Genomic DNA, 27,964 nt, shown 5'->3' on the forward strand with positions numbered 1-27,964 from the left:
TGCGGTGTTCGGTAATGTTTTCTGATGAATTCAAAGTCTACTCAAACATGTTCCCCTGATGTTATTCCGAAATGCCATCGTCCTGTCTGTGTCTACCAAGCTGTCGAACCGGCTGCCTTTCCTTCGCCTCAACGCCAGTTCCCCTGGCTCAGCGAAAGGAGACCTTGCACGCAGTCCAGATCGTCATCACCCGCTACGCCAGCTTTCCTCTGTTCTCCTCCTCGCGTGAAGGCCGATAGTTCTTCATCTTGCTCGGGGTCTGCACCCACGCCTTCTCCGGACCTGTCAGGGCGGACGTGGGAGAGTCTGATGCGTTCATATGGCCCGGCATCTGAATGAGGCGACATGTTCTCCTTGTCAGAGTCACCGCGCCCTTTCCCAGGCAGCGGTGCTGCAGACTCGGAGTGCTTCAGTTTTGGTGCATGTCGGGCACTTTCGGCAGGTCGTCCTTGGAGTCTGCCCAAAGACGTGTTGGATCTTTGCAGTGGAGGTCGCTTGTGGTCCAGCTTCGATCGTTTGTTTGCTTGATGTACTGAGAGCGGTGCGTTCCTTTTCGAAGACAGGCTGCCCAGGATGTTCCTTCCCGACGTGGTCCTCAACAAACCAATCGCACCTGCCGCCGAACCACTGCCATCCTTCTCGGCTGTGTGCTCGAACTCACTTCGGGATTCCTTGTCACACCAGAATTCCCACGCCCGAGAATCACGAGAGCGACCACTGTATGATCTCTGTAGGCGGTTTGATGAGTCTGTCGAAGGTGTCACGTCTGGCATTAATGTCTGCGGAGGCCGTGGTGGTGATGGAGAGGCAGCATCTTTGGTGACGACCTCAGCCTTGCCTTCTGCATTCAGTGAGAGACGGACGAATGATGCGCTCTTCTTGATCCGTCGATCTGGATTAGCCGTCGCCGTTACTACCGGCTCCTCTGGTTCAGTGGCAGCGAAGTAGAGAGATGCAGCGCGCCGCCTGTTTGCCAGGTATCCCAAAGGCTGTGGTAAGGCCGATGCTGCAGTAGGCGCTAGTGTGGAAGGAGCATCAGGCTGGGTTGTAGCATCGGCTTCTGTTGATATTTGCTCAACCCTCTCTGTAGCTGGTGGGGTTGATTCACGGCTGTGACTGTCGATGTCTTGTTCACAATGTGGAGGGCTGCTCGACTCAAGACTCGATGATGGAGAGCTCCCTTGCATGGCCGCCCTTGACCGTTGATATTGGGCAATCTCGTGGGGTAGAAGTGGCCTTGACTTCCTACGCGAGCTCTGTCGTCTGTTTTGAAACCAGATCTAAGTCCGTCAGCCTTTTGGTCGCAGACACGGCCCTGTTAGCTGTACCTGAACTTCCTTTTCTCCCAAAGCAACACGTTTGACTAGCTCCAGGCGAGCTGTCTTGTCAGGCTTTGGATCATCTTTGTATGCAGCCTCTAGGATAGCTTGGTCTTCAGGACTAAAGCCAACAATCAGTACTGACTTGCAATCTATTCCATCTCCAAGATACCTGGTCCTTCTACGCTTCTGGCGGGCAAGAGGCTTGTCGTCCACGCTCGGGGGTAGGTTATTCGGCACGGTCGTGGTCGAATGGTTCAAGAATGCATAGCTTCCTGATGCCGATGACCTCTCGGTTTCGTTGTCCATGGCTATGAGCCGGTGTCGATTGCTGCAACGGAGTAATGTGAGTGAATGTCGAGATGTATCCATGTGTTGAGACGCGTGTAGATTGGAGGACGCGACTGTGCACTGTCCAACTCGCTTGATGACCAATGAGAGCCAAGCTTCGAATCTCCTCCCATCGACCTCATGTTCTCTTCACCTCACTTCTCGCACTCTTGTCCCATCACCAGCACATTTGGCAATCCTCCTTTCGAAAACAGCCTCGTGGCGTTGCCTGATGATGGAATACAGACCGCACAAAAATGTCCACCTTTGAGAGCTCGGCCCCAGGACAGCTCGAGCACCGAGTCCGAGCACGAACGATGCACGCCGGCACGTGTTGTGTTGTGCAGAGCCCCGGGTATCTTCATCAACGATCGCCCACAACTTGCATCAACACTGCATAGACGACGCATCAGCCTTACCAGAGGCAACTGCTCCTGCTGCAGGCACTCTTCACCGGTGGGAGTCTGGTCTGCATCATGCGTCCAACCTCCAGTACACGGATCTGCGGCCACAGGGTCGCCTGTAAGACGGCCTAACATTTTGCCCTCCCAACATAGGATCGGTCGCGGAACACGCACGGCGCAAGCTTCTTCTCATTAACCGAGCTCTATGCTTGGTCACTCCAGACCTCTGGCGGATTTGCGAATGTGTGGACAATGCAACATCCAATCCTTCTGACAGTGAGCCCTCGGAAATGGTGCTGGGCGGACGGAATAAAAGCGTCCATGTCACGACTAGTGAGGAACCTTAACCGGGGTCTCCGTTGATCTATCGCAGCTACAGGCTGCAAAGACCGGGTGGCACCAATCTAAAACTTATGAACATGACATATGAATATGCGCGTCGCGAATACTTTGGCGCCCAGCTTCAAAAGCAGTGGCTTGTTCTGCCAGGGAGCTCCAATGCGGGAGGTGCCTGCCAGAAGTGGATGGGCTAGCGAGCACCACATCAGATGCTCGCACAGTCGACAACGATATAGCCGAGAAGACGGAGCATACGCGGAGAAGACGGCTGTTGCGCTCTTGTGCGTGTGTGTGAGGACCGAATGTGAGTTGCCCGAGTGAAGACCTTAATCTGAACCAGTCCGAACCCGCCTTCATCCCATCTGGCCCGACTTGATCACATCGGCTTGACGATCAAGTGTGCATACCGAGCGGCATCTGCGCGCAGAGCAGCCCAAGAGCTCGCTCGATAAGCTGGATCGTAGACACCGAGCGTGATTCGCATGGACCTTGACTGCGTCACACGTGCTGGGGCACCTGTCGGCTAGGTGCCGTCCACTGAGAGCTAGTGGGTCTCTTGACCGTCTTGGGTTATGAGAGGGCTGACCGGTGAAGGTCTAATAAGTTTGCTGGTCAGCGGCATGCAATGATGTTGCAGATTGCAAGTGCTCTGGCGTCTTGAAGTAACGCCGCCATGTTGCGGCCACGCTACGTGAGCCTTCGTGCCGTGCCTGGATGGATGACCCCCTTGGCCCACGGGTAACAATGCAATTGTGTCAGTCGCATGGCTCTGACGACCTCCCAGATCTTTGCGGTGCCATCCGGTCCTCCTGATGGCATGCCATTTATTGGTCCTACATGACCTCCCGTCCGACGCCCACGCCGCACAGGGCCCACACATCTTGATCAGAGGTCATGTGCGCTTGTCCTCCACCAGATCCGATCGTTGACGTACAAAACTTTCAGTACGAGTGCAAGATTTCACTGATCCCTACTTCTGATGCGTCGTTTCAAAGCCAAGCCACGCTGAAAGGCTGACCGGACCAACGACCTGCGCTAGGCACCCGGACGACCTGGTGCGGTGGTCTCGTCGACGAACCAAAACGAGTGGAGACTGGCACTCATCGACACCCAGTACGTCCCAGGCAACGGCCCGATCGGCGGCTGATGGCAGCCTTGCTATAAGCCACTGATGCTGGGATCTGATTTGTCCAGAACATACCTTCAGGTCTTCGAGTGTTGTCCCGGTGGACCTTGATTGGAGCGTGGTTCTGTGCCATCCGGCTCCTGCAAAATAACCAACGCCCTAGTTGATCGTCTAACGTGGCAGGAGCTTTCCGGCATCCGATACGTATGTGCTCGAGCACTTCGTTTAAGGATATCACCCTCCCATTTCATCGATGAGCGCAGCCGGATTCTGCAAGATCATTCGTCGATACACTCAAGTAACGTTGCCTTCTCCTGTCCATGCTCTCTACCACCATGCGACCACCACACTTATTGGAGAGGGCCAGACGCAAAACACGCCCCACGCCTTGTTGGCTGGACGAAACCTAAGGAAACGTGGTAGCCACGTACACACAGTTGGACGACGTCCGAGTAGCGCTGTATCGACTTGTTCACACCAGGCAGTGCCCTATTGCAACAGCAATGGGCAGCAATAAACGACCAGAGGCTCCACGACGCAAGGCAAAGCAAGATCCGACGAACATGTCGATGATGAGGATTGCGGTGGCCGGTACTGGCGGCCTTGCTCGTCTGATCGCCCACTACATAGACGAGGACACAAGTCACCATGTCGTCTTCTTGTCGAGAAGCGTACGTCTGTCCACCGCGTCCCAACTCGTGGAGTCGGCTCGCGACCGTAATCACAATCGTGACGACCAACATGCTGATGAGAGGGCAGCAACAACCACAGCTTAGCAGTGCTGGCTATCAGGTCGCGGTAATCGACTACAGCGAGCCTGAAACGCTGCGCTTTGCATTACGAGGAATCGACACAGTCATATCGACTGTAACAGGTCCGAATCAAATACAGCTGATACAAGCTGCTGTTGCTGCACGCGTTCGACGGTTTGCTCCAGCAGAATTTGAAGGTCCTCCTCGACTACGAGCAGCGAACGACCCATTAGACCGCGGACGGAGCGTCGCCCGCCAGTGGCTCAACCACTATGCGCAAAACATACAATCTACGGCATTCGTCTGCGGAATCCTATATGAGAGATTCCAACCAGGAGGATTGGCTCAATCGCAGATAGGGATGGCCTCTGGTTTCAGCGGCGAGGGAGACTATATCATGAACTGCAGACTCATGACAGCACAAGCTCCAGCATACGATCACAACAACGAGCCGAATGCAACAATCTGCATGACCGCAGCACAAGACGTGGCACGGTTTGTCACGCAGTCGTTGGATCTGCGGACGTGGCCGTCTGAGCTGCGAATGCATGGCCAACGCATCCAGGTCAAAGATTTCGTTCTGCAGGTTCAGCGACTGACCGGTACGTTGTAATAGCGCTGGGACGATGCACGGCTTCACTCGCTAACCTCCCCCTCAGGACGGCCTTTCGACATACAGTGGCACGGTCCAGTCACCCTCAGGGCCGAAATGCAAGTCGCCGTGGCCCAGAACGATAACGCAAGGCAGACACGACTTCGAACCTTGATGAACACTTGCGAAGGACGATATGATTTCGACCACTCGAACCTCAATCAAATGTTTGGCGACATCCAGCCGATCGACTTTGACATGTGGTTCACGGCGAAATGGAACCCTCAGCAACTGTGACAAACAGATGGAAACTTTATGGACGGGTTTCTGGACTCCAATCTCCTCTCAAACGCGCGAACAGATCACCATCTCCACGGATGCAATGCAGAATCATCCGAGTACCTGGGAACGAAACGTCGTTCGCGACACAAAACTCAAATATGACTTGTCAGCCACTTTATCAGCTACCAACGCGGAGTTCACCAACCACAAGTCATCGGCAAACTACTCTCAGATCATAGCTATACATAAAGCCGTCACACAGGCAATGGGGAAGGTTGTCCCCTGCTCTTCCAACGACTCCATCTCCGAAACGCCGAGCAAGTGAAGTCGCAACAATCTTGGCATCAGCCTCAGGCAGAGTGGCGAAATCCTTCAATTCACGCCCATATCCAATCACAGCATGACCCTAACTTCCTTCCTATCCGAGGAAAGGATCACAATAATCCACCAGCACGTGCAGACGCGAGGGCAGACAGGTCTCGATATCCAACTCCGACCGGGCCGTCAGAGCCAGGGCTGAAAAAGTACCATCAAGAGTGCTGTTAGAGCTGATGTGAGGGAGGAAAACTCAAAACTCACCGCACACCGCTCTGCTCTGCTCCCCTCGAGCTCGTTTCCCGTTTGAACCAGACGGCGAAGAACGCAGCAGAACACAGCTGGACCCTACAGACAGTTTGCCGCTAAAACCGACCTGGGCCTTTGGACGAATCCCAGGTCTGCGGCCGTGAATCCTTTCTGGCCCCCAACGATGCAACGTGGAGCGGTAGTTGGATACATATCACCACTTGAGTATGCATTGACGGGCACCCTTTCCTTGTCGAGGCATGGGTACGCGAGCGTGGATTGGTACGCTAATGTGAAAGGAGATGGGCCCAACGCGAACGAGATCTGAGCCAGGGCAGGCCTTGCCGCGAAGGTCGGACATGTTCCGTCACACCGGCCCGTTCGAAGAAGAATGTTCGGTGTGCGACTCTACGGTGCCGGATTTTAGGAGCTCGCTGTCGGTGCAGTCGACGGCCAAGCGGATGTTGCAGGGACGACGACACCGGTCTTGGTCACCGGTCCTGTCGACCAATGCGTGGACCAATCCCACGCATACCACATGAGAGAAGCAGATGAGGAGACCGGTCGATACTATAGTACACGCATTACACCGACTATCTTCATGACTCGTTATTCTGACCTCCGGTCAAGAACCATATGCTTTGCTAACCCGAACGCCAAGCCATACTGATGGTAGTAGTCAGGTCCAGACGCACAGGCTCTTGCATGCTGAAATACCATCGAGACGTTACATCTAGGCGCTAGCATCTCCGCCCAGCTTGTCGAACGACGACTCTCCGTCGATTTGGCTCTGGCGAGGCCCAGCACCACCTGCGACTGGGACGTTCTCCTGCTCCTGTCCCATGGGGTCAGCACAAATACAGTCAAGGTTGTCTCAAGAAAAGAGATGACTTACGAATTGACCAAGCGCGACACGACCTGGGTCTTTCTTGCCGCCCACATCCGAGTTGAAGCTGGCGTTTGGAGCAGAAGAGTCGAAGCCGCCCTCCTGGAGATTCTTGCCCTTGGGTGCGAAGTTGTCGCCCTGGTTTGTCGAGCTGCTCACGCTGGCGTTGTATGTTGGTCCCACTCCTGACTCCTTGCCGAGCTTGCTGCCGGCGTTGAGCTGCTCGGCCTCACTCCACTCGCTGCTCGCCAACCGAGCCTCCGCGTCGGGAGCTGGGTCTAGCCGAGTGGCGTTCGAGACGTCGGTCGTGTTGGTGGTGGTCGAGTAGGACGGTTGGCCGATGGGGCCGCGAGCGTCGCTGTTGGCGGCGAAGCTGCCGCCCTGCTGGATCGACTCGCCGGCGAGAGAGTCGCTGGTGACGACGCCTGGGTTCTCGTTCTTTGGGTTCTGGAGAGTCTCGGGGTCGGTGGTGACCTGGAGGGAAGAGTTAGCCATGCTGTCCATTGTCACATGCTCGTTTGCCATCCTACCTTCTGGCCGTGGGAGGAAGCCATCTTGTGATTTGGTCGAGGTTTAGTTGTTGTTTGGGTGATTTCTACGATGACTGGTTAAGTCGAGAAAAGTTGGAGAGTTGTAGAGGGTGTTGTGGTGTTTGAATGAAGAGGTGGAAATGCAGGTCGAGCTGTACATAAAACATGAAGCTGTTGCTTGGTGACATCACCGTGAGGCAAGCAAGATCAGCCTTCAAGTTCTTCCATGCACACACCAACTCGGTCAATTTCAGTGGAGCTTCTTGACGGCATTCTCTTTAGATGTGAGTGAGTAATAATGCTTATGATATTGTGTCTCTGCGATCGGTGATGTGTGATGTCTGGTTGCCGGAGAACAGGAGATTCACTATCTCTACTGGGGCAAGATGGATCCGCATTGAACGCATTTACCCTAAGTGGTAGCTCGACACGTGAGGTTTTCGCAAGCACTTGTGAGGTTAGACGAAGCCATGGATCACAGAGAAGACGTATTTGTGTGAAAACTTTGAAACTGTTTTTGAAGCCTGCTATCTCTTCTAGCGGCTATCTCAATCCCTTTTGGCCTGTCCTGACGCCTTCGTGGGCTCTGAAGTGAAGCTTCATGCCGTCATGCAAAGCATTCAATCGTACGACGTACTGTCTCCCAACGAGAAGTGTAGAAAGCAGTCCACCTTCCGACGCTTACTGGTTGGTCGTGTCCTCGAGACCAGCCTTGCCCTTGGCGCCCCGTGCGACTGCGTCGTTGGGAAGGCCGCTCAAACCGTCTGCACCCTCACGTCCGACATTCTGACCGAGAACCTGCTGACCCGTCGCTGATGGGTCTTCTCGCACTGCGCTGCCGCCAGTAGCTGGCTCGCGGAGGGAGTCGTTGCCGTGGGAGAAGTTGCCAGAGGTGCTGCCAGAGCCGACATTGACTGTCCGTGCGTCTGCGCTGTTGAAGTCGGAGGCCTGCGGTGGTTGATCAGGGAGAGGGAGGTTGGCCTGGCGCTCTGCGATGATCTCCTGCTTGTTCTTGTCGGCTTGGTCGACGATGGACTGTACTCGGTTGTTAGAAGCTGGGCCTCCTTCTTTTGAAGCTTTTGTCATGACTGACCTGAAGACCAGCGGACTCAGAATCTGCTGGGATGTTGCCGCCGTGGGCCTTGGACTCGCGCTGCTCGGCCTTGCGAACGTCCTCCTTGGTGAGGTGGTATGCTTCTTGGGTGCCAGACATGGTGAAGTGTGGTGTAGTTGCTGAAGAGTGGTTTCTGCGGGGTAACGTCTCTCAGCAAATGTTGCGATTAATGAAGTATCTTTGTCAGGGTTGGTAGCTTACATTGAAGAGCTTTAATGGAAAGCTGTGTGAAGCTGTGTTGTTGTCGTGTGATGTTTGAGGATTGAAGTTGAATCAGAGTAAGGAGCTCATGAATTGTTTAAAGCTCTCGCGTGCTGTGGCAGGCACGATTGAAAAGATGACGCGCCGTGACGCAAATGTGGGCAGGGACGACCGTCGTGGAAACGTCGGGCGCTTTCCTCGTGACCGTGCGGCTCTTTAAGCAAATAGCCCACTAAATCTTGATTAGGTTTGGGCGACAGCTCCACTTCACATGCACGACCCCATCGCTCTACACGAACTCGAGATCCATCGGCCACGCCCAAAGTGGAATATCTATCCTTGTTAACAGCGACCTTCAAATTCATCTCGAGCCGCGATCGTCAGCGTGGTCCACCTCAATATTGGGGAGGCAGGGCGAATATACGACGAGACAACTACGCTCCGAGCACAGATATCTATCCACCATGGCCGAACTCACGACAACGAAGCTTGACCCAGATAACCACCTTCTACTCGACCAACCATTACTTCGCTTGCCCAACGAGCTGCTGCGGAAGAACTTGAAGACGGCGCAACGGAACATCGAGCAGACCAACAAAACTATCACTAAAGATGTGCAAGCAGCAGTCAGTCAGCAGCCAGACCAAGCCCTGGCGGCACTCGAAGCAACTCTTGCCAAAGCACAGAATCTGAAGCGCAAGCTCGAGCAGCTCCATGCCGAAGAGCAGAGCCTCCAGCGCCAGCAGCGCTTGCGGATCGAACACTTGCAACAGCTCCACGAGATACCGAGCCTCGCAGATGTCAAGTACGACACGTGGTCGCATACCCGCTTAGATCGCCTACTTGTGGACTATCTACTTAGACAAGGCTACACGGAAAGTGCTCGGGAGCTGGCGGTTGAGAAGAACATCAATGACCTGGTCGATGTTGGTGTCTTTGAAGATTGTGGGAGGATAGAGAAGAGCTTGGTGGATGGTCGGACGCAGGAGTGCTTATCGTGGTGCAGTGAGAACAAACAGGCTCTGAAGAAGATCAACAGCAATCTTGAGCTTGAGCTGCGGTTACAGCAGTTCATTGAGCTGGCGAGAAGTGGTGATGTCAAGAATCAGGTGGATGCGATCGTTCATGCACGGAAACATTTGGCTGGTGGTCAAGATACCGAGTTCGGCTTAAGAGCTGGTGGTCTGCTCGCACATCCGCCCGACACACTCGTGGAACCATATCGAGTAAGCCAACGACTTTCATGTCAATGCGAGTTCTCACTGACTTCTGGATAGATGATGTACAGCCCCGAACGCTACGTTCACTTGGCACGGCAGTTTGTCAAGACACATCATGAGCTCTTCTCACTACCATCACAACCTTTACTACACATAGCACTGAGCGCTGGTCTTTCGGCATTGAAGACCCCCAGCTGCCACTCAGAGTACGCTCTGCAAGCGAATGCGAATACTGGTGCTCCCGTGTGCCCGATCTGCAGTACCGAACTGAACGAATTGGCACGAAATGTTCCATATGCACACCACACCAAAAGCTACATGGAAGATGATCCTGTCGTCTTACCGAATGGTCGTGTGTTTGGGAGAGATCGATTGAAACGATTGAATGAGAAGCTCGGGACTGATCCTGGCAAGATAAAGGATCCTACAGACATGGAGACGGAGTGGGATGAGCGGGAGCTCAAGAAGGTGTACATTTCGTAGTCTTGATACTTCACTCGGTAGTGATACGATCATTTCCTCTGACTATTAATGCGTCCTCATACAGCGTGTACAATTGCAGAGAACACACGAAAAGGGATAAATCCAACGGTGACACACCTTCTGATGGCATCATACCTTAGCTGCTGCCTGGCACCATCTCTGCGGCTTCTCTTGCGAACTGGTCTCATTTTCCTCAAGTACGGCCTTCAACGTTTTTATTTTCAATTTGTTAATCCATGCAACCACAATAGAGCTATTGTTGCAAGTGTGATTTGGATGCCTCTTGTCTCTCTCCCGCTCGAGGTTCTTCAACACATCGCAGCATGTGTTGAAGCAGCACATCAACCTAGCGTTCAAGCCTTTAGCTTGACGAGCCAAGCTTGCCACGAAGCCTCACTTTGTATCATCTTTCAGCGAATCAGTATCACAGTCCGTGATCGGGAAGGACTGCGGCGCGATGTCGACGCACTTATCGAGGCTCTCGAGGGTACCAATTCCTTCCGCTACATTCAACAAATCACTATCAAAGGAGCTTTAAGGCTCAAGTCCAAGAAGAATGAAGGCTATGCCACACGTACACCTTACCTGGCTTATACTGGCCTCAGTGAAATACTGGACGAGGAACCAATCTCCTACAACGGCATGTATGCGGTCTATGATGAAAGCGTCATCGAAAAGTCTTCAGAAGAGGATATGGCATGGGCTCCGATGGTCAATCTGCTCCAAGCCCAGCTCCCACTAAAAGACCTGGTGTATGACTGCCAGAGTCAATTTCCGCCAAGTCTGCTCACGACACTTCACGAGCAGCACCCCCAATGCAGGCTCCATCACCTCACGTTCAAATTCCGGACCTTGTTCTGGGGGGTTCCCTATCCTTACGAGATGGAGCTTGCTACATCACCATCTCTCTACAGAGTGAAAGCCATTTGTGCTCAACGCGATAGCGATGGTGACGACGATTTCAACCTGGACGCTATTATGGAGCTCACTACTGGACTTGCTCCCAACATAAAGGAGGTCGTCATTCTGCACTTTTTCCCAGGAGGCTCCGGGAGATCAAGGCGGCCTCTAGGGACGTTCCAAGGCCTCCCAGGATTTACTCACGGGAAAAAAGGATCGTTGAAATCACTATCGCTGAAAGGGTGTACGCGACTTAGGACTCCAACGGTGGTACAAAATTGGGCCAGACACATAGACTTCACTGGCTTGCAACATCTCACTCTTGGTGGATACCTCGACTCCACGGGATGTGGGCTTAGTGGCGAGACAATGGAGTGGCTGGCCCAGACTCAGTCGTTTCCCCAAGTCAAAACACTTGGTGTATGGCTTACGCGCGATGACTTATGGTTGGAAAGACCTCGCTACAGTGAACAAGCAGTCTCCTTTTTCCGGAGTTTTGATAGTCTTGAGCAACTGAGCATCGACGGGCCAATCGATTCCAAAATCCTGGACAACGTCCTTTACCATCATGGACAGACGCTACGGAAACTCAGTTTCCGTCCTTATGAGGACAACCTCTCCATGAGCAACGCTCGTGAGCGACTGGACATACCCTTTCGGTTCACTAAGGATCGCGTTTTGCAGATTGAGGCTCAGTGTCCGGTACTAGAAGAGCTCGCAATCCCGGTCAAGCGCAACAACTCGAGTGCATCTGAGGCTGAGATCTACAGATGCTTCGGGACAATGAAACGTTTACGATCTCTGTTCCTGATACTGGATTGTTCAGATTGGCGGATTTACCGAGATCCTGCGTATGCACGCGATTTTGATGAGGAGGATCAAAAGCTCGTAGACAGAGAACATTTTCCCTTTTTCAAAAGGGGGAACTTGAAGGAAGCCTTCATCAATTGCGCAGTGGACGAGACACTGGCCAACTCAATCTGGAAGGTGGTTAGCGAGAATAAGAGCGGCAGACAGCTGGAGCGACTCAAACTGTGGCCGACTGGAGCGGGCGAATATGGCAATAGCACCGGGCCAGCACACACCTTCGCATGTCTTGCCCGCCATCTGGCTCGATCATGGCTATTCGAGCGGGTTCCGCGGGATGACACAGACGACTTTACTGTCAGGGAACTGGGGCGAGAGACCAGAAAGGCTCTCAATGAAGGCGACGCCGGTTACTTGAACTACGGTCATAATCCTGAGATTTGGGAAGTCTTCCGTGCTCTCTGGCCCGCTAAAAAAGGTAGCAAGGATTTCTCAGATGATTGGTCGGGCGTTCCTCTGTAGGAGAAGTTATGGTTGTTTGTAACTGGATGCCGAGGTGCTGTGTCCTTGTTCTAAAGAATCATATTTCAATACTCGTCCACCTGAAGTCCCAGAGTAGTCTCAGACGCAAATACACCCCCTCAGACAGTGCCAAAAAAGCTAGCTTAATGAGCCCGCCGTGCGGTCTTTGCACGTGAGACTAGTCCTAGAGGTTGAGGCAAATCCTTGTCACTGCCGTTCTTTACAGCAACACAATCGTCTTTATCAACTTCGCTATCGACACCATTGCTATATAGCTGGCCGGCCGAGCTTCTATATCTACTGCTCGTCTGGTCTCCTTTCCAGCCTGCAAATTTGGGCAAGGAGTTAAGGTAGGTACGACAACGGCGGCCCTTTCTTCGTCAGGCTGCCACAACTGGCATGTTCACCCTTTCCGATTTATATCATATTATTCTCGTCCAACTTCCAGCGATGCCGCCGTCAAATACGGCTGTTCTGCCCTACACTTCCTTCGCTCTCCACATCCTTCACTAGCATATCTGACGTAAAATGGAGCAGAAAGAACACTGCAACTACTTGGATCGAAACGGCATGTCAAGAATCAAGACGGACCTACACAACCGACGCTCTTATAACGACGCCAACGATATGCTTCGAACCGCTGTGGCAAGGTCAAGACAAATCAGCGTTGGCATTGTAGGCGCTGGGTTTGCTGGGCTTCGATGTGCGGACGTCCTGCTTCAGCATGGCTTCAAAGTTACGGTTCTCGAAGCGAGAAACCGTCTCGGTGGGAGGGTCGCTCAGAGTAATCATCTGGGCCATTTGGTAGATCTGTAGGTGAGAAAGCTAGTAGAATGGATGTTGATCTAACAGAGACTTATTGGATAGTGGTCCAAATTGGATACACGGCAGCAACGATAATCCAATCATGAAAATCGCCCATGAGACTGGAACGAAACTCCATGCGTGGGATGAAGAAGCCATCGTCTATGACCCGGAGGGCAAACCTCTGGAAGATAAGGAAGTCGAGCAACACAACGCCCTCCTCTGGGATGATGGCCTCATCGCCGCTGCTTTCAAGTACTCCAACGAGTATTACGATTCCATCGATCCGCAACGAAGTCTGTTCGATTTCTTCTCGGAGAAGGTTGAATCTTTGTTTGAGGACGAACCAGCTGATATCGCCAAACGGAAACGAAAGACTTTACTTCAGTTTGCAAGTCTTTGGGGATGCTATATCGGTAGTCCAGTGACGAGACAGTCTCTCAGGTTCTTTTGGTTGGAAGAGGTGATCGAAGGCGAGAACCCTTTTGTTGCTGAGACGTATCACAAGATCTTGGATGCTGTTGCTGGACCTGCGAAGCAGGGAGCAGACATCCGTCTCAAGCGGGAAGTTTTGAAGATCCATTCAAAGGCTTCAACGTCCGAGACCGATGGCCATGCACCTGAAGCGAGCGTGAAACTGGCCGATGGAGAGAGCTTGGCCTTCGATGAGGTTGTTGTAACATGTCCACTGGGTTGGTTGAAGGGTAACAAAGCAGCTTTCGAGCCAGAACTGACTCCTCGCCTCTCATCTGCAATCGACAGCATCTCTTACGGCACACTAGACAAGGTGTACATCACCTTCCCCAAAGCATTCTGGAACTCGTCTGGCCCGTCGCCTCTGAGCAACACACCCAACCGAATCGATCCGGAAGGCACAACGCCAAATGTCACGGCAACAACAACTCCACTCCACCAACCACGTTCAGATAACAAGACCACCCCAAGCCCAAGTCTGCTCAACTGGCTACACCCCAACTACGCCTCATCTACAAACCCGGAGCAATGGGAACAATTCGGAATGAACCTAGCCGCCCTCCGAGAAGACTGCGCCCAACCAACAATCCTCTTCTACATCCAAGGCCCACAAAGTAAACACATCGGCGAGCTCGTCGCCTCCTCCAAGAACGAGCAAGACCGCGACGAGAAACTCAAAGCCTTCTTCGAGCCCTACTACTCCCTCCTCCCCAACTTCTCCACGAAAGATCCAAACTGTACTCCCAAAGCATTTTTGGCCACCGCTTGGGCGATTGACAAATTTGCTGGATATGGATCGTATGCGAACTTTCAGGTTGGGCTGGAGAAGGGGGATGAGGATATCGAAACGATGAGGTTTGGGATGCCCGATCGGCACGTTTGGCTGGCGGGGGAGCACACGGCGCCGTTTCTTGCGCTGGGGACGAGTACGGGGGCGTATTGGTCTGGCGAGGCTGTTGGAGAGCGGATCGTGAAGGCGTATGGCAGGGAGAATAATAAAGAGAAAGCGACGTCGTAGAAGCATCAAGTGACAAACCAAACGAGACGATGAAAAGAACCCACCTCAACCACTTTGAAATGTTACGTCAATCATCTTCAGATTCCCACCGAAAACGCCTTCTTTATACCGACATATCTATAGCGCTCGTTTCTCGCCGTGGTTCCCATTGAGCATACCAAAACTATCAGTCCTCTTGTTCCGCCTTCCGATCACCTCCCTCGACCACTCGCTGATCTGGAAGCACCAGCCTCCAGCCACCAGCAAACCAGAAACGACGTTGACCAGCCTGATGAACAATGCTGGTATTGAGCTCCACTCTTCCGCGATCGTGAGCTGGATAGGCTCAATATCGAACTTGACGAAAATCCCCGGTACAGCATTCTCTGCGACTGCATGCGACTGTTCGGTAACAGCGTACTGGTTCGTGAAGACGCTGTTCTTGCTGAGGCGGTGCGGGTGTTGATTGAGGCCGTCCTCCCCTGACGATGGCGATTCGTGGTATTTGTCGATCTTGCGCAGGGCTTTGGCGTCGGTGGTGTAGATTGTTGGGACGATGGAGGTGTAGTATTGGAATTTGTAGAAGTGGGATTCGGTGAGGCCGTAGGTGTTGTCGAGGGGGTTGGTGAGGGATGGGTAGAAGGGGCCGAAGGAGAGCTCATTGATGTAGTGGCTGAAGTTGAATGCTGGGAAGGGGTCAGTCAGGACGATGCCTCAGCCTTGCACTTTCGTGGTCTTACCATTGTGATCCAAATGTGCTCCAAACTCCATGTAGCCATGTCCTCGCGCGGTAATGTGGAAGTCTCCCTGCACTTTATTGCCATGCAGACTCCCGTATACCCTGCAGCTATCCGCAGTTTGTCCCCAGGGAAGCTTCGGCGTCTTCTTGAACTTCTTGCTCTTCTGCGCCGCGCCCAGATAGTCATGCACATCCTCCTCTTGATACTCCCGTCTCTGCCCTGCCTGCTCCATCCGTTGCTCTTTCTCAGCAGCCAAAGCATGTGCTCCTCGACCCCACGACTTCCAGAACGTGGGATCTTTGTGAAGGGCTGTACCAGCCATGACCCGATCTCCTGACGCATCTTGCACGTTCACATGTACATCCGCGCATTGCATCGCCACGACGATGTCGAGGTTGATTTGCAAATCATGTCCAACTCCTTGCTCCACCGCGAACGCATGCGTCGTTTCGCCTGACCACCATCTTGCCAGTTCGCTCCATGCTAGGAACACCGAAGCGGCTATAAGTCCCACTGTCCAGATGCCACCGGTCTCTGTTCGTTGCGTATACGAGGATTTGGTCTTGGGGAAAGCGTCAAACGAGCTGAGCGCAGTCTTCTCGCCGAAATTGGAGTCGTCCAGACCGCGATCTACGAATCCATTCATTTGGGCGTTGTGACAGCGTCGGCGCTGTCTGCTTGTAGTGGTGGTGGTGGGACGAGGCTTTTAAGCGAGTGATATGAACCTCTCCATTCAGGTGGCCGTGTTCTGGTCGTTCAATGTGTTGTCGGAAGTCGCATAATCGAGATTCAAGAACATTAATCTCGCACGTGCTGTACGTGGCTGAAAGCTCCAGTTGTCATGTTTCCTCTTGCAATGGCCGGCCGGCAGCCCTGCATCGGACGCGGCCCGCTTGTCAGCCCCAGGAACTTGTGCTCTTCTTCTCCTGCAATCTCCTGCACCAACCTTGTCATCAACGACATTGCGGTTGGGGACCATCGGAGAGAAGAACTACGAGCTTCATATTCGTGTTCATGGAAGCTCATCACTGGACATGCAGAATATGCTATGGACGAAGACCGTGATGGCCTCGACCTCCGAATGAGCAGTTTCCCGACAGACACTACAACCGAGAGACTGGAAAGCCACTCGCTGTTCTGCAAAGTAGATGCATGGAAGTGCTATGTCGCAAGAATTAGACAGACGAAGCTCGCAATCGCAGATCGAGTCGCTTGGACACCTTGCAATTCGTGGAGATGGACGTTCGATTTAAGCAGAACACCCAGGCACAATGAACGTCCCATAATATGTTCTATCAGGCACTACGTAACGATCTACCAAGGCACCTCCTCCATCGCATTGTTCTCCCAAGCCCAGAAGCCAGGCTTATACTGCCCCTTAGGAGCCAATGCAAGCTCTGCAGCAGATTGAGCCCCTTCCAAAGGATCTTTCGGCCCTCTGAACCCATTGAAGCCCGTCTTGCACCAGCCGGGATTCACTGCTTGAAACTCGATATCCGGATGAGTGTGGCTCAGCTCGACTGTGAGCAGATTCAAGGCCGCCTTGGAAACGGAGTATGGGATGAATGCCGTTGGTGGGTTCTTTCCCGTAGTGACCAGTGTCAAGGAGCCTCGAGCGGAGGACACGTTGACGATTCGTGGATCCTTGGCCTCTCGAAGTAATGGCAGGAAGAGTGTCGAGACCAGGCCGACCGAGGTCACGTTCGTGTTCAGGATCTTCTGGTACATTTCCCGGAAATCAGAGTTGTCTTCAGCAATCTTGCCCGCGATGCCAGCGTTGTTGATCAAGACTAGAGAGTAGGTCAGTCATGCTGATGAGCTGCTAATATCACGTCGGACTGCTTACCATCGAGCTTCCCATAGTTTGCCTTGACTTCCTCAACGGCACCCTTGATGCTAACATCGTCCGTAACGTCCAACTCGATAGGTTGGACATCCGCCTTCAGACCCAATCCTTGCAGCTGAGATACAGCTTCATTGGCGTTGTCCTTGGATCGAGATGCAACTAGGAGCGTGAGGTCGGATGAGCGCTGTGCGAGTGCTTGTACGATGGAGAAGCCGATGCCACGGTTGGCGCCTGTCGTGAGAATGACCTTGGTTGCCATGTTGCTGATATTGTGAAGTTTGGGCTGAACGAGATCCTCTTCGCCGCCGTCTCTGCGGTCTTATATTCGCCATGGAAAGATTGCCTCCTCGTTGACATCGTGGACCAAACTCCAAAACCCGAGCGGCATCCTCGCGTTTGGTATAGATCGATGGGGCGCCTGATGTGGTATGTTGGACTAGCAGAATGTCTTTGACGTTCCTTTCTATAACAGTCTTCGCAAGTCGAACCTGTATATGTAACTCCGTCGTGAGCGGAATGCTGAATCGGGTAACCTGACTGTAGCGTCGAACTCAATTTGAAGACAGCCTTGCTCTCCAGCAGTATCATTCCCATACTGTCTATACATACGGGATATCGTCAACTGCCATACTGCTGAGTCTCTTGTTGGTATCCGTGGCCCTCATATCGTCTTGGTCTTCAGTATAGCCTCACGATCTGATCGATCCTGATTTGGGCTCCACAGCCAAGGCCGTGAACCATGGCTTCGGACGTAGTTGTGAAACGCAACAGTATACTGTTGTACCACTTATGATTGAAGTCGACCAAGAGTCGATGATGAGTCCGTGACCTTTCACCATGCAGTCGTCGTCAGACTTTTGAATGTTTCATGGTGATTGTTGCGACTCGTCGCAAAAGACACACACTAGCGTCACTGAGAGCTGGTCCAATCAGGCCCTGTCGTCGCGGTACAGTCTGTCATGAAATGGAGACTCCTCTTCTCCACCTGTCATCTCGTCGATTTGTTGGACTGGGAATGGATTGGGTCTTATTGAATGTTGGAGCAGCACCATTGCTTGCTCCAATATCTTGGTGTTCGTGAGCATTATAAGCGATTATGATATGGGTGGTCGTTTGGGAGGGCGTTCAAAGTACATCAACTAGCGTCCTGGGTTGATGCTCCAATCAGTCTCCGTTCGAGGCCGTGTCGACCAACACTATTCTCATTCACCTGTCCCCTGCTGTACGCTGTGGCCTGTTGGACTTGAGATCGAATCCAGAAGGCTTCCTCGACAGCTCAAGCCTCATCAATCGTCCACAGTTCCTATGGTGGGAAATACTTGGGGGATTATCGTATGGCTGGTCCCTGGCCCGTAGTGTAAAGAACTTGCGTTAGCGTTTGAGACTTCTGTGCCAATCAGGAGTTGCTCTAGAGTCCTTTCTCGCGAGCTTTAGAGTCATCGAACATCTCCCCCGTTGTCCCACTCTTCCAGGCGCCAGCATGGTGCCAGTAGTGACTCAACACAGCCAGGCAACCGCATCTGCCTATTGTTCCCAGTCCTCCAGACGCACATAAAAAGCCCACTCGCCCTCTCATCAAAGCCCTTTCTTCCGGTAGCTTCTCTTGCCAGTTCGGCTAAGATCAAGTGTAGTATCTGTTCTTTGAAAGGGTGACCCCTTTCAATCACCGAGAAGACCGTTGTGTCTTCAAATTTCTGATTTTTGGATTTCAAAGTTCCTCAGACTGCTTGGGTTTTAATTCATGGTCTTGGGGAACGCTCGTGTCGCTGGCCTTGCACTATCGCCTGCTGATGCGTTATACTTTTTTCATCAATCATTCGGCACTTTGATGGTGCTGGGTGTTGGAGAAGAAGAATCAGTTCTTGTTGTTGTGAAAGTTAGGTGTTGTTGTTCGGGAAGTCGTTGTTTGTGCTTGCCTTGGAAATTTTAAACCTCGATCGTTCTTGACGTCTCTACCACTTCAAACCAACAACTAAATCACCACCAATATGGCGACGAACGGCGGCGCTGGCATCATCCAGCCTGGCATTTTCGAAGACCTGCAAAAGAAAATTGACGAGGACACCGCCGTCAAAGATGTTCGTCAAGATGGTGCAGACGAGACGAAGAGCCAACATTGACTTCTCATTCAGGCGTTGCGCGACATTGTCCAAAACCTCGAGAAGCAGGGTCGGAAGGACATATTCAGTACACAAGAATGCATGAGTTGACTTGTTGTAGATCGTGCTGCGCAATCAGCTCTCTCCAGAGCCCATTCGACCACCACGGCCAACAGTCAGTGAACAATTCTTCCTTCTGTCCTTTGTATTTCTGGCTACTAAGACGCATGGAAACAGTGCCCACTGTGATCAAATCTGCTTCAGATCACATTGCCAGCGAGATCGAGACGGTTCAGCAGCTGTCGAAGGTGGCGAGCCAGCATCCATACTATCGCTTCAACTACGCCTGGTCGAGACAGATGGAGAGTGTCGTATGGCTCAACGATGACTACGATTGCTGCAACACGTTGCTGACGATCTTCCAGTGCTTCTCGATACTGCTATGCGGTTGGCTTGGGGGATTTGGAAAGAATGAGGCCGGCCAGCTCTTGACTATTGAGGAAGTTGGCCAGATTCTGCAGAGTATGTTCTCTTTTATAATGGCGAAGACAGCCATGCTAACACCAGCCAAGTCCCTGTCAACGTCAAGGACCGAGACACCTTCCATCTGACCATCGAGGAGTACCTGCTCTCACTCATCTCTCTGCTCGATGAGCTTGTAAGTTCTCCCTATGAACTGAACGAGGAGATTCATGTAGCTAACATCTTGCAGTCCCGCCTGGCTCGCAACTCGGTAACTCTTGGAGATTACCGCAGACCACTCCAGATCAGCCAGTTCATCAAGGATGTCCATGCTGGCTTCCAGATCCTCAATCTCAAGAACGATTCACTCCGCAAGCGGTCTGACGGGATCAAGTACAAAGTCAAGGAGGTCGAAGATGTAGTGTACGACCTCAGTCTCAGAGGCCTGCTGCCCAAAGACCAATAGTCGTCTCCATGAAAAGCCTTTCTGGGGTTATGTAGAGCAGAGAAAAGAGTTTTCTTCTCACCAGCGAGTCCGTAGCTCGCAAGACCCCGAACGCCCCGCAATGCTATCCGCCTCATGCCATATCCTGCTCTACTTATACACGCATTCGAACTGCTCTTTTCCCTTCTCATCTATCGTCCCAATCCTCCCATGCCGCCTTGCTGTGCCATCGCCGCATTCTGCTCCTGGAATCGCTCGCCTAACCGCTCCGAGCTCTTGAGGAACTTGTCCACGCATCGCATCACACAGCCCTCCTCCTTGCTGGCCAAGCTCTTCGAGGTGAAATCGCTGATGCAGTCGTTGAAGCAACGTTGGACGAGGTTGGAGTACATCTGAATTTAGGTCAACTCGATGCGCCGTCATGATAGGCTCGATGGTCGCGGATGGCGTACGTTCATGAAGTCTTTCATCTGCTTCCTCTCCATGCGGCCCTGCAGCTCGCGCTGCTCGGCGGCGTTGAGCCTGAGGCTATTGTTAGCAAGATGCTGCTGCTATCGCGGCAGAGTTGATGGAGGGTTCGTGACCTACATGTCCATCCCGCTCATGTTGGGCGAATGTGCGAGTTGATTGGCGTGGAGGTGATGTTTATTGGGATGATATGGTTCTGCGTGAGTTTCAGAAACGCCAGATGATGTCGGATACGAGAAGGAATCTTGTTTCTCATGTGAACCGCATGTAGCGACGAAGCTACGAACGAGGAGTGGCACGAGCCGCCGATGGATATCAATCAAAATTTGATGAGATTGATTAAGATCCAGCGATTAGCCCCTAGCGATGGCTATTTTAGTTGTTTGCGGAGCAGTCTCGACTTGTCGCCAACAGCACACCTCGTACACCTGAAACCAGGGCTGTCGGCTTCATGTTGACAGCTTCCACACTTGACATCATCTAACTGTCGGTTCCTGTTGTTGCGGCTTGTTGCTGCTATTGTCGACGTCGTTGCTGCCGCTGCGACAGCGCCTACCGAAAGGATCGACCGTCCACCTCGCCTATGAACGAAAGAGCCTCATCCAACGCTCATCATTGCCCTGCGAAACGAACGCCCACGCCAGCCAACACCCTCGCACATGACCTGTCGTCGACCCTGACCGATCAGCGCGAATTCCGCATCTTCTTCGTCGTCGCCGACATCCATTATCCTGCTCTTTCGCACTGCCCCAGAGCGCCCACGCGCTGCGTCTGACCAACCTCCACGCTCGTCCGCGCCCGCGCCGCATCGCATCGCCGCCTGTCGACCCGATACTGACACTCTGCGCATGCTGTAGCCGGTCGTCGCGACTGCGACCGCACCACCGCCAGGCATGACCAGCAGCGGTCCCTCTACCGCTCCAGCTGGCGCCGGTGGACCCAGGCCACTACCGCAGGCGGCTCAGAGCGAGGCTGTGAAGGAGAAGAAGGACTTGGCCAGCTGGTGGAAAAACTTCAAGAGGAGCGACAAGAAAGGGCAGGATCAAGGTACGCATGACCGCTGAAGAAGAAGCAAGTGTTGGATCCCTCAGAGCGATGGCCCTCCCACCCCGTGCGCGTTTAGAGGCGAGAAGATTGCCCCTTGACGCGTGAAATGTATACACTTTGCGGTTGTTGGAAAAGCTGCCCTCGGAAACTTGCTTTGGACGCATTCCTTGGTGTATAAAACCCGTTCTAACCAGGACTGCACAGTGGCGCCCCAAGGCATATTCGGCGTGCCACTACAGACTAGTATCCGTTACGCCAATGTCGCCATCAGCCTTTTCAACGAAGAGGGCCAGAGTTACATCTATGGCTACGTACCCATCGTTGTGGCCAAATGCGGAGTGTTTTTGAAAGAGAAAGGTGAGTCGCTTGTTCATACGCATCGTTCGCCATACTAACTGGGTGCGTAGCGACCGATGTTGAGGGTATTTTCCGGCTTGCTGGCAGCGAAAAGCGCATCAAAGAGCTTAAGGCTGCCTTTGACAGCCCAGATCGCTACGGCAAAGGTCTTGACTGGACAGGCTATACCGTTCACGATGCTGCGAACATCCTCAGGCGATACTTCAATCAACTTCCGGAGCCAATCATCCCACTCGAGTTTTACCAACGATTCCGTGATCCGCTGCGGAACCATCAAGCACAGGCTGTGGGAGCCATCGAAGCGCAAAGCCCGAGTGAGGGTGAGTTCGACCATGAAGCTGCCATCAGAGCTTACCAGAACTTGATCACCGAGCTCCCGCCCTTGAACCGCCAGCTGCTACTCTACATTCTGGACCTCCTGGCTGTGTTTGCAAGCAAGTCGGATCTGAACAAAATGACAACCCCCAATCTTGCGGCCATCTTCCAGCCTGGTATCCTCAACCACCCACAGCACGACATGGCACCTCAGGAATACCGACTGAGCCAGGATGTGCTGATCTTTCTGATTGAGAACCAAGACAGCTTCCTGATCGGTATGCAAGGTACAGCAGCAGATCCAGAGACCGTTCGAGACGTGCAGGGTGGTGGTTCTCCGGCAAAGCCACCGACCACTCCCACAACCCCTAACAGGTCCAAGACTGTGATCGGCAGGTCAGGATCTAACTCGAGCGTGGCGGCAGAGAGCGTCAGGAAATGGGGAAGCATCCGCAGAAACGTCTCTGTCTCGAGCAAGCACAGCAAGCGATCGGAGAACATTGCACCTCCAGGGACGCCAACGCCTGCCACCCCGACCAGCGGTGTCCATAGGAGCAATACCGTCCCGTCAAGGAGGGGCGGTAGCTCAGCGCAGTCTCCTCGGTTTTCGCAGCATAAACACTCAGACCCTTCGACGCCCAACCCATCCACCACCGCAACAGGAGCTACGATTGCGCCTCCTGGTGTTGTGGAGACGATTGTCCAAAGACCGTCGACGTCCGAGAGGCACAGCTCGATTCAGAACACACCAACCGCTACGACTGCGCCTGCCTTCCCCGCGCCTATCGAGGTCACGTCCGCTTCGTCCAGCGAAGCAACGACGCCTCTGGCTGGTATGGGAAGCGAAACATCATCTGCGGTCACTCGTGACTATCAGACGCCCAAGAAGGATACAACACCATTGCTTGCACCCGGTGGTAGCCATGAAAAGTCCGGTGAAAGATCCACATCGAACACGCCGTCTGCTGCTTCAGGTCGCAAAGGGTTCCTCGATATTCTCAAGCAATCTCCAACAAGCGATGGCGAGGGAAGGAAGCCTAACAAGCTTCAAAAGAAACGTATTCCCGGATCAACACTATCCAGTGCTCAATCGTCGAATCATTCTCTACATGATGACCACCAGGACATACAAAGATCGCCAGTCTCGCCAAAGTTTTCGACAGTCCCGCAATTTTCGGCTCCTGGACCTGGACCTACACCAGCACCAGCGCCAGCGCCAGCAGTCGCTCAAGGACCTGCTGCTGCGGCTGCTGTTGCTGCAGTATCGGGACCAACTGATGTTGAGGGACATTCAACTTATGCCACGGCTCAGAACACACCAATCGCAGAGCAGACGCCATATCGATACCCTACTGAAACTACTTTGCGGCCAACTGTATCACCGTCGCATTCCTTCCAATCTCACACAGATACTTCTGATGCTGATATGGTGGGAGACGACATGCCAGCACAATCTGAGGAAGAACCGAAGGAAAAGAAGCGGCACCGCTGGCGCTTCTCACGAACACAGAACAAACTTGAACAACCAAGCACTCCAGGCAATCCAATGAGTGCAAAGGAGCACGCAACGTCACGATCAACTATCGGCAGCGGCGGCTCGCAACCCCGGAAAAGCTTCCAGGAGCCAGCGCCTCTTGGTTCTGTTAGTACCGATCCTGTCATTGGCGGTGTTCAGCCTTCAGCGACTTCGGATACGGTATTCTCGGACTCTGAGCGTGAGCGAAGAGGACCGATGTCGTGGTTGAAGAACAAATTGCAAGAGAGGAAAGAGAAAGACAGCGAAAGGCGATCGCACACTCCCGAGCGCGGTCACGAAAGATCGAAGAGCCGGCAGGACGTCCAACTATCCGCAAACGAAGGACTGCCCGTTCGGGGAAAGTCGTTTGAGCAGCCAAGAGTCGTATCGACATCGACAACAACATCGACTGCGCCTCCCGCAGCAGCTCAGCAAGCTCAGCAACCTGTGGCAGGCTCCACAAGTAATGCAGCAGTAGAAGCCGCGCAGATCGCAAGCACCAACGGCGAAAAACACAGCGAGAACATCGAACCGAAGCCCGAATCGAAGGCTGAAATTTGACGTGGAGGATGAAGAAGGGGAAGGGGCGCGTGATAGCAGTGATGACATTCATTCACAGCCACGGCGCGGCATTTGCAACCGAAGTCGTCTGTCTATAGAAAGTCGCATTCGATGGCCAGTGGTGAGGAAGAGCTCGACACGAGCAGGCTATCCTCGGATGACGATGTCTTTCTTCAAGAATAGACGACGCTACGGTTTCATGTGTCAGCGACGTGGCCCCAGCAAAGCAAAGAATGCAGGAGATGTAGAGGTATGGAGTACCTCTCTTGATCCGGAAAACAATAGTATGTCTGTAATGGGAAAAATGGAACGGGGAAAAAGAAAGTAATTCTTTACGCACACACATGGGTCGACAATTTTCAAAATGAACAAGGAAATGGAAAAGGAGATGGGATCGAAAATGGTTTCTCTCCGTGTAGAGAGTGAAGACGGACGGATGGATGCACGTCTTTCTTTTTGTATATACGCGACACCGAATCGATGGAGTGTGTATGTCTCGCCACTGCATCCTGCGAGTTCTGTGTGGTTTCATGATGATGGCTGCCGGTGGCGTGGCAGACACACCCACCACCTCGTGTAGGTACATGCAGATGTGCATACGTGCTGTCCGCATACTACGTCAGAAAATATCCCTGTCCGTCCTGATGCATACAGCCTCACAAAAAATAGAACCTCTTACTTACCTCTCCACCCATCAACGAAATCCATCACACCCTCGAACTCCACCCCTGAAAGAACCCCAACCTCATCCCCTCCCCCTCAACATCCACCTTCGCCCCATACACCACTTCCCCCTTCTCCCCCTCCACCGTCTCCGCCTCAATCCTCCCATGCACCATCAAATCCCTCCCCGACTCATCCAGCGCATACACCTTATCCACATAATGCCGGAAGAACTTGAGCGTGCGTAAGAATTCCCAATCCGTGCCGGACGTGGCGAGGGCGGCGTGGCCGACGAAGGCGGCCGAGGGCGTTTTCCAGGTTCCGGTGGGGGTGAAGATTTTGGTGAAGGTTTGGGAGTTTTCGGGGTGCGTGGGGAGGGAGTCGACGGTTGAGAAGAAGGTGTCGAGGAGGTGGATTGTGGGGGTGGGGAGGGGGTGCGAGAGGAGGGTGGTGGGGTGGAAGGCGTGGAGGGGGGTGGTGTCGATGGTGATTTTGGACATCTTTTCGTTCGAGGTTGGTTGGATTGAGTGGTGTCGGTTGATCGATTGGCCTTGCGCGGAGATGCAAGCAGATGGAACTGCAGGACTTCGAAGATGAAACGCGAGCTGCGTCTTTAATAGATGTACCTACCGTATATGTGCGGCGACTTCGCAGAAACCCACTGATCCGATCCGCGCTTAATACATCGAGGATGTAGGTGACTCCTATAAAACTTTGCAGGATAGCAAGCAAAATCCATTCCTTCAATATTGCTTCGTTGGAGGAAGTATTCGAAACTTGCTGGAAATGATAGCGAACACAGGCTTGGGACAAGGGAACAGTTGAAAGCCGGCAGCCGGCTCAGCAAGCGATGTTCTACGAGAGCATCCGTACGCGGTCCTCTGTACGGGACGCGAGAAATATAGAAGCGATGTTGCTGGTTCTTGGTACTCGAGTGCCGTGTACACCCGTCTTGGCCGTGCGATAGGGTTGGTGTGGTGGAGAAGAAGGGAGGCTCTTCCAGACTTCCGCGGCAACATGTGAAAGGAACGGAGGATGCGTCGAAAGGATCCTGCTTGTTTGGAGTGCGAGATGCGAGAAGGGCCGGCATACGCGATTAGTATAGGCCTGGGCCAGTGAGGTGCCAAGGTGGATAGGTAAGTTGAGATGCGACGTGGTTTCTTGGAGTGTCATCACTTGCAGGTGATTGATGCAGCTAGTAGATCGGAAGAGGATTGAGGGGTTTTCTTCCTTTGCTTTGGTCTCGATATATGTATACATGTGTCTTTGCTCGCGCGGGACGAGGGAGGGGAGGGTATGGAGAAGAAGGTTGTTACAAGTTACGAGGTTTCGTCGTGGATGGACATGGGTAGATGGGTAGGTGTGCCGCCGCCGCGCTCGAGCACCCACGATCCGACGGCCAGAGCTCTGGAAGGGAAAGGAAGGCTTCTCGATCTTTGGGTTGTGTCACACCTGACACGGCAGGGAGAATGCATGCAGCGTGCGCGAACCGTTCTCGTGCAACAACCACATTCTTTATCTTTTCTCTGATATCGTTCTGCACGCTGCTGATGTCGATATGATATGGGTGGGTGTGGCGTGGAGATAGCAGTCGAAAAGCGCAGACGGTGAGGCCAAGAGCAGCCAAAGCATCCGTTTTGAGGCTCATCGGCGACGATCTGCCGCGCGCTAGTGCCCTTATACGAGTTTCGAGTCTGTACCAGCCTCTTCCTCGACATAGAGAACGGGCTGCGACCAGACTTTGCTCGTGGCCACTTGCCGAGGAACTGTTGGCGAAGTGTTTTTCGATGCGTGTGCGGTGTCCTTTCCCTACTTGTTGAGAGCGTTCGTTGTGTATGTTTTGTCCTTGAGCCATGACATGAGCGATTAGTCTTACCACCTCGTATTGCTGGCGTAAGAGAGAACAGACCATTGCTGGGACCAGTCGAATCCTTCTCGCAGCGCCGCGGCGTCCATTGCGACTTCTGGGCCGCCACTGCACGTGGCCCGCCTACCAGGTCATTGGCGTGTGCGCCGTGCACTGACACTGCTGAGGTGGTGAGTGATGCTGAACTCCACTTGGCCTGCTACTTCACCCTCTCGTCTCCATGATGATGCTTCCGTCCTCTGACATGTCTGCTTGAACGCCAGCCCGGACCAAAACCCCCCAAGTCATTCGTTTCGCTTGCGAGCAGGTCTCTGCACTTTGGCCCTCTGGATCGATCGACCTCTTCACTGCGTACCAGTAGCAGCAGCAACAAGATGCCGTCCCTACGATCGATCTTCCTCCTCGGCCTCCCGCTGCTCTCGTTTGCTCTGCCAGAGCCGCGAGTTGAAGAGAGCGAGTTTGATCCCTCGACTGTTGCCGAGTGGGAAGAGATATTGAAAGAGTTGCCTGGGGATTCGTTGAAGGCGGCATTGGAAGGCAACCTCAAGCCAAAATACCGGGATGGCGTCTTTGAAGACGGCCACGATGCGATTGATGCGGTCCATAACGATGATCCTGAGCTTGCGTCGAGATTAGTCGATCTTGCCAAACAGGATGCTATGGTGAAGGAGTATCTGAGAAAGAGACAAGCCAACAATTCGACCACGGCTCCTGATACAACGATCACTTCGACGACGGCCATTGTCGTCACGGACAGCTCCACAACAGCTGTGTCGTTCACAACCGAAACGACTACACCATCGTCGACGCAACAATCAACGACTCCAACAAGTCCCACTTCGACCGAAGGTCAGTCCTCTTCCTCTACTCCCGAGAGCTCTTCGCCGGTTGAAAGCTCCACCACCACCACCTCTCCTCCCTCTTCCTCTCCC

General features: G+C 53.2%; 13 protein-coding genes across 13 annotated transcripts; 6 read left to right on the forward strand and 7 right to left on the reverse strand.

The window, feature by feature from the left end:
* Positions 1-128: 128 nt before the first annotated feature.
* M409DRAFT_20284 (uncharacterized protein) lies at positions 129-1,628 on the reverse strand (the record flags this gene model as incomplete). Its single annotated transcript, XM_033805314.1, has 3 exons — positions 129-1,280; positions 1,329-1,440; positions 1,492-1,628. 3 exons carry the CDS (start codon positions 1,626-1,628, stop codon positions 129-131), a joined length of 1,401 nt encoding a protein of 466 aa, XP_033670759.1.
* A 2,462-nt stretch (positions 1,629-4,090) lies between these two features.
* M409DRAFT_64855 (uncharacterized protein) lies at positions 4,091-5,159 on the forward strand (the record flags this gene model as incomplete). Its single annotated transcript, XM_033816254.1, has 3 exons — positions 4,091-4,189; positions 4,278-4,872; positions 4,930-5,159. The coding sequence occupies 3 exons, from the start codon at positions 4,091-4,093 to the stop codon at positions 5,157-5,159; spliced, it is 924 nt and encodes a 307-aa protein (XP_033670760.1).
* A 1,282-nt stretch (positions 5,160-6,441) lies between these two features.
* Positions 6,442-7,148, reverse strand: M409DRAFT_20286 (uncharacterized protein; the record flags this gene model as incomplete). Its single annotated transcript, XM_033805315.1, has 3 exons — positions 6,442-6,543; positions 6,604-7,068; positions 7,125-7,148. The coding sequence occupies 3 exons, from the start codon at positions 7,146-7,148 to the stop codon at positions 6,442-6,444; spliced, it is 591 nt and encodes a 196-aa protein (XP_033670761.1).
* Positions 7,149-7,805: 657 nt separating this feature from the next.
* On the reverse strand, positions 7,806-8,337 carry M409DRAFT_20287 (uncharacterized protein; the record flags this gene model as incomplete). The annotated part of the gene is made up of 2 exons (XM_033805316.1): positions 7,806-8,159; positions 8,218-8,337. 2 exons carry the CDS (start codon positions 8,335-8,337, stop codon positions 7,806-7,808), a joined length of 474 nt encoding a protein of 157 aa, XP_033670762.1.
* A 566-nt stretch (positions 8,338-8,903) lies between these two features.
* On the forward strand, positions 8,904-10,142 carry M409DRAFT_64856 (uncharacterized protein; the record flags this gene model as incomplete). The annotated part of the gene is made up of 2 exons (XM_033816255.1): positions 8,904-9,665; positions 9,717-10,142. 2 exons carry the CDS (start codon positions 8,904-8,906, stop codon positions 10,140-10,142), a joined length of 1,188 nt encoding a protein of 395 aa, XP_033670763.1.
* A 123-nt stretch (positions 10,143-10,265) lies between these two features.
* M409DRAFT_64857 (uncharacterized protein) lies at positions 10,266-12,371 on the forward strand (the record flags this gene model as incomplete). The annotated part of the gene is made up of 2 exons (XM_033816256.1): positions 10,266-10,339; positions 10,508-12,371. The coding sequence occupies 2 exons, from the start codon at positions 10,266-10,268 to the stop codon at positions 12,369-12,371; spliced, it is 1,938 nt and encodes a 645-aa protein (XP_033670764.1).
* Positions 12,372-12,998: 627 nt separating this feature from the next.
* On the forward strand, positions 12,999-14,667 carry M409DRAFT_64858 (uncharacterized protein; the record flags this gene model as incomplete). Its single annotated transcript, XM_033816257.1, has 2 exons — positions 12,999-13,183; positions 13,239-14,667. 2 exons carry the CDS (start codon positions 12,999-13,001, stop codon positions 14,665-14,667), a joined length of 1,614 nt encoding a protein of 537 aa, XP_033670765.1.
* A 117-nt stretch (positions 14,668-14,784) lies between these two features.
* Positions 14,785-16,032, reverse strand: M409DRAFT_20290 (uncharacterized protein; the record flags this gene model as incomplete). Its single annotated transcript, XM_033805317.1, has 2 exons — positions 14,785-15,332; positions 15,387-16,032. 2 exons carry the CDS (start codon positions 16,030-16,032, stop codon positions 14,785-14,787), a joined length of 1,194 nt encoding a protein of 397 aa, XP_033670766.1.
* A 668-nt stretch (positions 16,033-16,700) lies between these two features.
* M409DRAFT_36108 (uncharacterized protein) lies at positions 16,701-17,491 on the reverse strand (the record flags this gene model as incomplete). Its single annotated transcript, XM_033810504.1, has 2 exons — positions 16,701-17,176; positions 17,233-17,491. The coding sequence occupies 2 exons, from the start codon at positions 17,489-17,491 to the stop codon at positions 16,701-16,703; spliced, it is 735 nt and encodes a 244-aa protein (XP_033670767.1).
* Positions 17,492-19,220: 1,729 nt separating this feature from the next.
* Positions 19,221-20,259, forward strand: M409DRAFT_20292 (uncharacterized protein; the record flags this gene model as incomplete). The annotated part of the gene is made up of 7 exons (XM_033805318.1): positions 19,221-19,310; positions 19,365-19,401; positions 19,453-19,506; positions 19,569-19,702; positions 19,757-19,853; positions 19,904-19,989; positions 20,044-20,259. The coding sequence occupies 7 exons, from the start codon at positions 19,221-19,223 to the stop codon at positions 20,257-20,259; spliced, it is 714 nt and encodes a 237-aa protein (XP_033670768.1).
* Positions 20,260-20,429: 170 nt separating this feature from the next.
* On the reverse strand, positions 20,430-20,843 carry M409DRAFT_20293 (uncharacterized protein; the record flags this gene model as incomplete). The annotated part of the gene is made up of 3 exons (XM_033805319.1): positions 20,430-20,630; positions 20,691-20,760; positions 20,827-20,843. The coding sequence occupies 3 exons, from the start codon at positions 20,841-20,843 to the stop codon at positions 20,430-20,432; spliced, it is 288 nt and encodes a 95-aa protein (XP_033670769.1).
* A 756-nt stretch (positions 20,844-21,599) lies between these two features.
* On the forward strand, positions 21,600-24,502 carry M409DRAFT_64861 (uncharacterized protein; the record flags this gene model as incomplete). The annotated part of the gene is made up of 4 exons (XM_033816258.1): positions 21,600-21,753; positions 21,958-22,110; positions 22,161-24,388; positions 24,431-24,502. The coding sequence occupies 4 exons, from the start codon at positions 21,600-21,602 to the stop codon at positions 24,500-24,502; spliced, it is 2,607 nt and encodes an 868-aa protein (XP_033670770.1).
* A 707-nt stretch (positions 24,503-25,209) lies between these two features.
* On the reverse strand, positions 25,210-25,665 carry M409DRAFT_20295 (uncharacterized protein; the record flags this gene model as incomplete). Its single annotated transcript, XM_033805320.1, has 1 exon — positions 25,210-25,665. The coding sequence occupies one exon, from the start codon at positions 25,663-25,665 to the stop codon at positions 25,210-25,212; it is 456 nt and encodes a 151-aa protein (XP_033670771.1).
* Between the last annotated feature and the right edge of the window lie 2,299 nt (positions 25,666-27,964).

The sequence above is a fragment of the Zasmidium cellare genome (assembly GCF_010093935.1).
Source record: "Zasmidium cellare ATCC 36951 unplaced genomic scaffold M409scaffold_9, whole genome shotgun sequence".
Taxonomy (NCBI): Eukaryota; Fungi; Ascomycota; class Dothideomycetes; order Mycosphaerellales; family Mycosphaerellaceae; genus Zasmidium; species Zasmidium cellare.